The sequence below is a fragment of the Doryrhamphus excisus genome, linkage group LG5 (assembly GCF_037039965.1).
Source record: "Doryrhamphus excisus strain RoL-2023G ecotype Guam linkage group LG5, RoL_Dexc_Guam_v1.1, whole genome shotgun sequence".
NCBI classification, from domain to species: Eukaryota; Metazoa; Chordata; class Actinopteri; order Syngnathiformes; family Syngnathidae; genus Doryrhamphus; species Doryrhamphus excisus.
Genome location: NC_136361.1, coordinates 24,354,442 through 24,365,705, shown reverse-complemented (window position 1 = coordinate 24,365,705; position 11,264 = coordinate 24,354,442). Strand labels below are relative to the sequence as shown.

At 42.4% G+C, this 11,264-nt stretch overlaps 1 protein-coding gene across 1 annotated transcript; it reads right to left on the bottom strand.

Annotated features, from left to right (window-relative positions):
* Nucleotides 1-221: 221 nt before the first annotated feature.
* On the bottom strand, nucleotides 222-10,094 carry LOC131105303 (lysophosphatidylcholine acyltransferase 1). Its single transcript, XM_058053289.2, has 14 exons — nucleotides 9,645-10,094; nucleotides 7,414-7,553; nucleotides 6,907-7,121; nucleotides 5,968-6,080; nucleotides 5,698-5,758; nucleotides 5,420-5,478; nucleotides 5,271-5,305; nucleotides 4,369-4,423; nucleotides 3,876-3,958; nucleotides 3,358-3,483; nucleotides 2,988-3,141; nucleotides 2,758-2,856; nucleotides 1,994-2,135; nucleotides 222-1,858 (listed from the first exon to the last, which is right to left on the bottom strand). The coding sequence occupies exons 1-14, from the start codon at nucleotides 9,765-9,767 to the stop codon at nucleotides 1,629-1,631; spliced, it is 1,635 nt and encodes a 544-aa protein (XP_057909272.2). The 5' UTR covers nucleotides 9,768-10,094; the 3' UTR covers nucleotides 222-1,628.
* Nucleotides 10,095-11,264: the final 1,170 nt, after the last annotated feature.

Here is an 11,264-nt window from a genome sequence, read left to right as displayed (position 1 = left end):
TCTGCATTTCGCTTTCAAGCAGGCATAGCAATAATTGAACCCCGTGGTGGAGAAATACAGCACTTAATGCCAGGATCATATCAAGAAAGAAAAGAAATGAAAAGGGAATGTGGCTCAGTTTTCCCCACCAGCAATACAATCTGTAGAGATCGCAGATATTTGTAACGGCAGTGAAAATAATAAAAAAGTCATATATGTATATCAAAAATTCACAAAATGTCCTGCATTTGGAATATTCAAAATACATATTAGAACTCTTGAGAAGTATTTGATTAGAGGAGGCTTAAAAAAGTGAAAGCCAGAAGAGGAACACATGCAAACACGACATTAAATCAAACAGTGGAAGAGACTAAAAAAAGCCCAGCGTACATTTCTGGAGGAAACAACCCATCCAAGGTTCATCTGCTCAGATTGGTGCGAGTTTCCCTTTTACAATTTCAATCGACATACAAACAAATGAGAAAATAAAATGAGCTTTCATTTTTGGGCAGTGAAATAAATATTAACTTCTGACTGGTCCAGGGTTGCATGTGGTGGACCGAGGTTCATACAAAAATAGGACTTCGCTTCATCTTTATATGCTGTGGACTGAATTGGAATGATTGAAAAGTGCGGCGATGTAAGGCAGAAAGAGAACTAGTTATGACATGTCCTTTAGAAAACGCGTCTCAGCCAGCAAAACAAATGTGCTTTCAAATGCCACACCTACACTTCCCTTTAAAGCCATGACACCGCTGACTGAAAGGAACGCTGCAGGTGGAGGAGGCGACATCTCGTCACCAAACACGTTTTTGGTCCACGTTGTGTCATCACAGCATAAAAAGACACTTGAATGAGTGAAAGAATGTCTTACCGTAACCAAAAAAAGACATGCACACAAGCAGTCAAAAATGATGACATCATACTTGTCATATTTGTTTTGCTGAACCCTGAGCTAAATGAAAAATATTGTATAAATATACGTAGTATGTATAGAACAAGCTCATAGCAAAAAACGGAGTGACCTGAGTTCACCTCAAACGTGGCTCGATGCAGTAAAATTGCTTCAAGTGATCCAACAGTCGTCACTGGTCAACTCAGGTGTCTGTCGTTGGGTAAATACAGCTATGCCTCAATACTGCCCGAACACACTGCACTCGCTATTCAAAAGGCGGCTACTTCAAAAACACAAAGAAAAGACAAAACAGCAAAGAGGTAAGAAAAAACTAACGTCCCCTGCTTTTGTTCCTTTCATTGTCAAGGCGTGATTTCAACCTGCTAGAAACATGCACGGCCTACCTAAATTGCCACAAGAAAAACATGGGACAACAACTGCCCCGTGACTAGAATAAGTGCCCTTCAAGTATTTACGCATCGTGTCCGAAGCAGCCAACGTTGGCCTTGTGACAACCCTTGCTACAGAAAAGAAAAGAAAGTCATGTCAAAGAAGCCTCCGAAGCCGCCATCATGCACAGCCCCATCAAAGTAACATGTCAACATAAGACTAGGAAAATGGTAAACTTCTGATTCGTAGTTACTGAGATGTAGTCCCATACAGTCCAAAAATGCAACTACTACCAAGTATGCGTCACACAACAACCTCTCACCCGGAGAGATGTTTACCCGCCCGTCCGCCGCACTTCACTCTTTCAGTTGTGTTTCTTTAGCCGTCCATCTGCTGTGCTGTCACGGTCCTTGGGACTGAAGTCAGGGCATATACCATTCGTTATTTTGGTGTCAGCGGTGGCGTGCACACCGTGGGAGGACAGTCTTGGCTTGGCGTGATGTTGACAGGTTCCAGTCTGGAGGCCAGGATTTTCTGTGTATAGGTACTCCTCTGCAAAGTCAACGTGCTCCTCCACAAACCTCCTGAAATTCTCTGCAGACACCAGGAGAGGGCGCCAAAAGCAAAGGAGCAGAGCACAAAATGTCATTTCTTTCAGCGGCTGGAGAGTGTTAAGTATTCAATTGTTATTCAGGTACTGTATTTTTGCAGGACTGTTACAGTTCTTACCATATGTGACCTTCCCTGTGTCTTCACTGTCAATAGCGGCAAAGAGTTGGGTTACACCGAGGTCACTCACTCCCAAAGCCGTCTGCAGAATAACTGCCAATTCCGTCTCTGTGATAGCACCGTCCTCCTCTGCCTCAAACATCTGAAAAATAAAATCAATATATACACACCACTCCACTGCTTCATTCCACTGATTCAGGCTACTTCACACAACAGGAGTTCAGTTTAAACGGGGAGCTGTTATGCTTTTCCACTTTTCTGACCTACAAATGTTGGATTCTCGTGTCAAACAGTGCCAAAGTTTCAGATAATTAGGTTTGTGCAATTGAAAGTCAGCCCTGAAAGAAATTTGGGATGGCTCTGATCACTAGGTTTCAGAGAGTTTTTTTCTTCTTATACGGGCATGCCCAGGGACAAGCTGAGAGCTTGGAAATAGAGCTGGAATAGGTGCAGAAGATCTAGACAGTTTTCTGTGTGGCTTATGGTGTGTAGCTGCTTTATAGGAGTCTCCCCAAACAATTGACACATCGCTCAAACCTTCGCTATAATGACTGTAAGGCGTACACCGCTATGTTTGTGTATTATGTATTACTCAATTACATCACACATGGAAATGGGGCTGAACTGCCAGAACTAGTTTGTCATGGCTGGCACTGGGAACTACAAATGTTAGTTTTGCTCATTTACCGTTCACACACACACACACACACACACACGCTGTTCACGGTGTATACAGACCCTTTAAATGTGAAAACGGGACTTACCTTGAAGGCCAGTTTCATTGTTTCCAGAGTGTTGGCAGGTCTGCATACAACAGATAAGGCTATCACATATTCTCTGACATCCATGCGGTTTTCTTCATGCTGGAATGGAAAAGTGAGGTTGGTATAAAAGATGAACATGCTAGCGATGGCCGTGTCCATCCCTGTATTCATACACTAAGTGCCACAAATGTACTTTATAGGATGAAGAGCCCAAGACAGTAAATGCTGACCTGGTCAAAAAGGGCAAACGTGTCTTGTAGCATGTCGGAGACGGGCACGTCCAAGAACTCAGCAAAGTCATCCAAGCACAGCTTCCGTCCCTCCAGCTTCCTGGAACGGTTCCCATACTCTTGCAACACCTTCTCAGTGTTTTTGGGTTTAAGCCTGTGATGGTATATACAGCTCAATCAATAATGGACACCATTCAGAAGAGAAAGACCATGGGTCAGTTTCTATGTGACTTCCTACAACCTTTTATATCTTTGTAAGGTGGATTCATTCCAGGATTGCTTCCAATTTAATGGCTCACTGCTTTTCCAGGGCCATGGACACAGTATGTTTGTACGTCCATGGAATAACTTCATAACTGGAATAACTTACCCCAGTCTCCTGACAAGTTTAGCAAACTCCAACAGGCAGGTGTCAACTGGGAGTCTCAACTGGCCTTCAGCCATGGCAAGCTGGCAGTCCTCAAACGAATAGTCCGTGATGGGCACTCCTAAGGCTCTGTGCAAAGTCAAAACAACAGCAGATCGCCGTTATTGTGGAAATATAGGCGGCCACACACGTGAGTATGCCTCACAGTGAACATATCCAGATGACCAGTGTTGATATTTAGCGTGAGCACGCCTTTTGTCTAGCTTGTCTTAATCCATCAGAGCTGGTGCATGTTAAGACACAGTTGGGTTCGGGTTCAGAGTCAGACATACCCGGCCACTCCATCAGGCACTTTATCATCTTGGGAGTGTTCGGGATTATTATTATTATTATTAAATATGCAGTGGGGAGGGATCACACCATACTTCACAGTACATGTTGCACGCAGGCTTCCCTTGATGAATGAACCTTCCTTACCCTTATTAATATCAATAAAATGATAGACGATGAATAAAACTTACTTGGCCATGACACGCCTCACATTGATGGCAAAGAGGGCAGGGTTTCTTTTCTCCTCTTCAGAGGGTGTATAAATTGGAAGGAACTGCAGAAAGAGATTGCTTAATAAAGGATTGGGATAAATCCAAAGGACATATCCAAAACTAGGCCTGTATATTCAGAAGAGTGGATATTGAATTTACTCACTTACGTTTGTACTCTATTACAAACGAGGACAGAAGAAAAATGACAGCAATGTGTGAAGTGCATACAGTACCTCATAAAAGTGAGTCCACCATTTATTTTAAGTGTATACTTTCATGGAATAACAGTCATCCATTAACATCCATTTTCTATACTGCTTATCCTCACAAGGGCCGCGGGCATACTGGAGCCTATCCCAGCTGTCTTTGACAATAGAATAAAATATCTGAAAATACCTAAAATGTGAGGGGTGTACTCACTTGTGGGGTAGCCTATATGCAAACGGTATTGGCACAATATTTGCACACTTACCTCGATTTCAAACTCATTGTGTAGCTGGCAGAGTGTCAGCCACAAGATCTCAAACCTGGAGAACAAAAATGTAAAAATGAAAAGAATGAAAGAATGAAAACACCACATTAGCTTGGGAGATGGTGGGGCAAAAAGCCTCCGACTATAATGACATAATGTTCAACAATATTCTACTGTTCATAAAAGTGGTGTCACTCATAGCTATTGTCAACAACCCACTGTTATAATCCTTTACAATAATAAAGCTCACTATTTCATGGTTCGTGGTTCCATGGCAACCACACTTTGAACACCCTGAGGCACGGCCGACGTAACATGTACATACTGTACACGTTCTCCGATTGGTTGATCTCTGCCAGCGTACGTATTAGGTCCCTGTGTCAGCGGGAACTGGTCCGAGAATCAAGCGGAGCACTTACCAAATTAGCAAGACAATTTTTTTTACAGATTTTGGAAATCAGCACACACATAATGCGCACCGGATTATAAGGCGCATCGTCGATTTGTGAGAAAATGAAAGTGTGTCTTATAGTATGGAAAATATGGTATAATAAATCAAATCTACAATAAAAAACAAACAAACATACATTTAATATACATAGTGTCTTTGAGTACCATACATTATTATTATTATTATTGTGTACATTCAAAGACCAATTGTTAGTATCAATGCCTTTCTGCTGTATTTTCCACTTTTGCTGGGTTTCTGTTTGTTATTTCTGCAATGAGCCACATTGCACCAACAGGCCCTGCCCGTTCTCGCAATACAGCTTTTCTCCAAATGAGAAATCTTGTCACGTTTTAAATCACCCCAACCTCATCACAACAAAAAACGATTCATACTTTGTTACTTATTTGCACATTTGCAGTAATGTTACTGTACATGAAGAAAAAATACTTACGCTCCCGGTCCTTGCCAAGTCCATGTGATTGTATCCTGTACAAGACAAAAAATAGAAACACATCATCGGCCATTTCAAGCAGATTTTCAACATTTTTCCTTTTTCCTATTCTTAATTGCATACTGATACTGAGATGTAAAAAATCGTACCAATTTGTTGGGGTACCGCATGACAACAGGCTGTACTGGTACAGCTGGGATGAATGCCCCTAAGAGACAACAGACAACACGATTTGGTGTTAGCCCCAAGAGTGCACACGTTTTATAACTCAACAACCAATTGAGACGGCCATCCACACCACGATTGACCTTTAGTGCTCAATTATGCTTACATGGACACATCCACAACCACAACGTTTTGAAAGTGGAGAGAGGAAACAAAACAAAGGTAAAGAAGACAAACAATGACCAAATAAGGAAGAGTTTACCTGGCTTGAAAGTGATTAGGCAGGATCGATTAGTGCATGTTCCCTCCGGAAAAATCATGATCTGAATCAAAGAAATGACACCAAGACAGGGTGTGTCAATTGTTACATATGCGACGACTACGATGATTACATCAGCAAGGGTGCAATACACTACTACTTACAGCTATAGTTCTAGGAGCTACAGTTTATGGAGATGGGAATGTTGATTCTCCAACTACTTTCCATCATCATTCAAACTCAAAAGTGTTTTTGATCATGTGATCAATTTACCTGAGGCCATTCACCTCCAGAGTGGGCTCTCTGCTTGATCTCTTCCACAGTCTTTTTTCTTGAATTCTGGTCTGATCGTGATACAAATACTGGCCTGATGTACTTTATCAAAGCTAAAAAAAGACAGACCACAATTACAAAAGGCAGGGTTCCACTCCAAATCCCACTGACCGAAAGAAGCGATGAGATGTGTTAAAATGCAGTTCGCAAGTGTTCTTAAGATAGAAGTAAACGGTCTTCAGAAAGTGCTGATTGATGTGGTTGGTGAATAAGACTGAATCTATATTCAAATCTGCCACCTGTCTCTGTGTTAATATCATTTGCACACTTTGAACAAGAAAACACATCAAGGAACATTTTGAGGGCTACCACAATGAATCGGCGTAGAAGAACAATTAGAATTTGCACGGTGTGTAATAATAATTCATATCCCGCTTTGAGGTCCAAACATAGTTGACCCACATAAGGGGAACAGTTTTATAATAGCCATACGTCGGGTAGCATAGGACAAGTGAGGAAACGCGGAAGTAGCTGTAACTGAACCCAACAGTGAGCTGATGGAAAGGGATTAGAACTCGAACTACAAGCCGGAGAGACACTCCATACGTCACTGAGGCTGATCAGGTCTTAATGCCTATTCTGGATTCAACGTGTTGATCTCTGCAATGGTGCCTGGTGCTTCCCACAAATCTCATTGCAACGTTGAACAGACATCTACATTCTAACGCGAATTAAGGCTTAGGAATTGAGTGTTCTACACGATGTCCACACTCCTATGCTGACATATGCTCAATACGTCTATGGCTTCTTTCTGGTATACGTATGTCTCACTTTGCATGATCTTTTACACTGTATTGGTGTGTCTGTACAAAGATGATGTATGTAATGTTTATATTTAAAAAAAAAAAGAAAGCATATTTTTGTGGAATCGTTACTCACTGCCCCACAGGGGTATATCCTTGCTCTCAGCTTTCATGACAATGGAGGCCATTGTCATGGTGACTGGGATGGCATCAAAATAAGAAGAGTGGGGTGCCAGGGTGATAATGGGTGCTTCGGCAGGCAATGCCCTTCTCCCTTTTACAGTCATCCAATGGAAACCACCCGCAAACCACATGACCCGCATGATGATCTTCAGAATGATGTCGACCAATCTGAAAATGAGGATTAGATGTGAGTGCCTCATTTATATGATATGTGAAAGAGTTATGCAATTGGCCAACATTAAAATGTCAAAAGAAAGCATTTTGCAGATCATAAGTGAAGAGTCAGACTAAATATAATTCAAATTAAAATGGAGTGCGTGCGTAACTCATGTAGTATTTATATCCGATTTGTCAATGATGAAAGTTCTTACAGTGCCAATAATGACGTGCTGTAACCCGCTCTTAACAGAACATAAATAGAACTTTAACTTCACACATGCACACTCAGCAGGGCACGCACCTCCTCCAGAGGCACTGGGGTTCCACGGTTGTTTCAGAGCGTCCCACTGAGGCCAGGAAGGCAAAAGGCCAAGCCAGCAGCATCATGAATGCGGCTAGGAGTAGACGGACGGGGAATAGTGTGACTGTCATTACTGCTATCTGTAAACGAGGAGAGGAAATATGTGGGTTATTGAAACACATCCAATTCAATTCATTTGATCCATTAGTAGTCTGACTGCTGAAATCCACTTCAGGGCCAACAAAATGGTCCCGTAAAGTCGGAAACACAGGCAAAGAGGAGGACCTGTCTGTCGGCTGTGTGGCAGCGTTTTTGTTAAAGTCTGAAAAAGACGAAGCTGAGTGAAAACCGCCATGATGCATTTGAAGCGTCAACACCTGGGAAGCTCCCACGGCATGGTGAAAGGTCATGAGCTGTAGCTGAAAAGAGCCAGTCCCTTCTGGCGGTGAGTAATGCCGGGCTGAAACGCTTCGTTGTGGACATCAAACATTATGCCTAGCTGCCATTACATGGTCCATAGAACTATACATCATATGCATACAGAATTGGGGGACGTTGTCCTCATACCTACTGTTGCTGAGTACGCTTCTGAGTAATCAGCACTTTGTGCACCATTGTTTAAGCTGTAGTGTTCAAAGCGTGTGGAAAAAAGTAGCATCTTATAGCTTGGAAAGGACTGCACCGCAATGCTTGTCTTCTGTCAATATTTGTCTTGATAGCACCCAGCACTGGGGGAACTCTATCTTATCTGATAGGAACAGATAAGACACTTCTAATCTGACAGCATTGCCAAATTCAAACAATTTATCGGTTTCAAGTTTTTGTTTGTAGACCAAATACTGTCAGCTACTTTTTATGTTAGTTATATATAGGCTTGTCACAATAACCCATTTTACTGGTTGGTAATTAAATTATTGCTGATAAACTCCTCCCAGTCTGTGTGGAAGCGGTACATTTTTGGCTTCCGTCCTTCTTCCCCACGCCATTTGAAACATTTTCCCGAGTTAACAATCAATAAGGCCGACTAGTTAGCTCGGTAGCATGCTATGTCTAAAGCAGCGGCCGTCTCGTGTCCCTGCAGTGATTCTGTAGTTTACCTGACGCTTACGTGAATACCAACAGAGAGTGACAGCCATGTACGCCGGTTAGTTTACTCAGGCCAAAAAATCTACCCCAATTTCTATGCAGTAGAATTTGTAATAGTGAAAATACAGACATTTCCGCCTACAATCTGTTGTTCTAAACCTATTGGTAACTTATGCTGGCCGTTGTGGTGGTGTCTATTGTATGGTTTCAAACATAAGGCCAAAAAGCACTTCAAAACTGGAACCTGACATCGTTGAATGACATTACAGCAATTCATAACCAACACAGAGTTGGGCTGACCAGTGACTCGGGACTGGAATGTCTGCTCAGACAAACATTCCCTATGTATGGAAATATCGGGCTATCTTTGCATCCGTATTATAGCACTGACAGTCATAAGCGATACAAATGTTGACATTGTACGAGTGGCTGGCTAAAGTTCTTTCTTAAGCAATGGAAATCAAATACAACTTGTGGCTGAAAAATAGCTTTTAACTTTAAAAAGTGGAAGTGAACAGTATCAGTAACAGGAAGAGTCATGCCTGTCTTTTCCAGGTGATTTGTGAAAGCAGCAAGTGTATGACATGCAGACCGCTAGGCTAGGTGGATAAACAGACAGCTGTCAGTCATCCCGACTATACACGTGTTGGATGGGGTGCACCCAAATAGCACCGTGGGCCAGGAAAGCACATTGTGTGAGCGAACATGACACGCATGCGTGACCGAGACACCCAACCGTGTTTTAAATGATAATACCTGAACCGGAGCAACAAGCTAGGCCCACCGTGGAGGGACGGTCAAGCTATTTTAAAGTGTAACGTCATTTCATGCGTGACGGTTGCGTGAAGAGGCTAATGTAGCTTTTATTTAGCCACTTCTGCGTGGCACCGAGCAGGCAAAGGTCTGGTGTGCCGTGTTCATCTAAACATCTAAACATCTAAACATGGAGGCGTCCGGCCAAGAAGAGGCAGGGTAAAGAATGCAACATGTATTTAGCTAAAGTTAGCACACTGGCTAACACGCACACAGCTGATTGGGATCCACGCACCGAGAATGACATACCGCTTTTAATGACGCCGACAGCATCGCCGGACTATTTAAAAGGAACAGCCAAAGCAGGACATGCACTTAAGCCAAATGTTTACCTTCGCCTTTTCCATGGGGGTGAATTTCAAAACGTGTACAAATGGGTTTCTGAACGGAGGCGCTTGGTCCATTTTCTTCCCATCTCCCTCCATCGCACATCGTCTGTGAGTCGGTAACTTCATCCCGATAACAAATACTGCTCCACTTGACTTAAAAATCACTACAAAAGGGGGGTTCTCCGGGGGGGACGCAGTTGCACCCCGATCTGTATGTTGCACAGTGGCTAATTACGATGGCAGTGCGGGGTTATTAACGCTACCTGCCTTTCTTGGACACCATGGAGGGATAATGGTTAGCTACGGGATTAGCCGGGGTTATTTACGGGGTTATTTCAAGTAGCCGTTTATCTTGACGCAGGGCGCCTTCCTCCGCCGTGCGCTTCCTCCAAGCGGTCCGTTAGCTCAAGATGCTAACGGCGCCACGATCCCGCTGGCTTCTTGGGGCGCATGCGTACAAGCGTCCTCAAGGCTCGAAGCAGAGCGACTTATTTGGCACAGTTACACGCGTGTAAATGGCAAATACATGTATGTTGTATTTATCCATCTTAAATATTGCTCGCCACTAACTTAATGGAAAACCATTGACATTCACCCTAAGTATTAATTCAAGTATTAATAAGCTTTTCCATTCCTTCTGATTTGACCTTCAGTACTCAAGTTTTAAAACACCCTGGACCAGAAGGCCCCTCATCCTGCACCCTGCAGGACCCTCTGGTATGTGCCTACTTCAGGGTTGTTCAACTGGCAGGTGGGGGGCCCTTTTCAGCTCACACCTCACTTTTTATTCGCGCCTGGCATATTTGATACTACACTATGATACTACACTATTTATAGGTGGGTGGTATTGATCCGATATCCATGTTGGTGGCCAAAGTACGGCACAGGAACCATTTGCAGCACACAGGTGTTTTTACTGGCCTTTACTGGCCTTACTGGCACATTCAGAAAATAGAATTTAACATGAAAACTAAAAAAACTACAACAAAAGCTGCAGTCCTAGTTTAGTTAGAATGTTAAGAGAACAAAGCCAGCGCGGATTAAGTCATTCATACAAGAAGAACATTTTCAAGAATGTGAAGTCGTTGGAAAAAACAAAACAGCAGAATTAATGCTGTAATTTTAGGAGAATAAAGTCAGAAGAAAGTCATAATTTTACGAGACCAAACTTGCAGAATTATGAAGAAAAATAGTATACAGTCGCATAAAGTGGAAATATTTATTATTATTATTCATTTTAAGCGACAATATGATGAGAAACAAACAAAATAAAATACATTTGTGATTTATGGACGATTAGGTTGGATCAAAGGTTGTAAATATCAGGGAAATTAAGTCATATTATGAAAATTTAAAAAAGTACAAGATACAAGAGTCAATAACTGCTGATTAGATGCTCTTCATATCTGATCATGTGCTTCCATCTAGTGGTGAAAGTCTCACATTACATACTGTATGAATGGCGGAAGCGCGCCCTCTTGTGGACGTTGTCATTTTACAAATACAGAACATGTATCTATTTATACTAAAAACAGCACAGTACTTAATTATTTGCACAGTATAATCAGCAACTCGTAAAGAAAAGGCCCTGTGTGACCAATTGACTTCATCGAGGAAGCTATC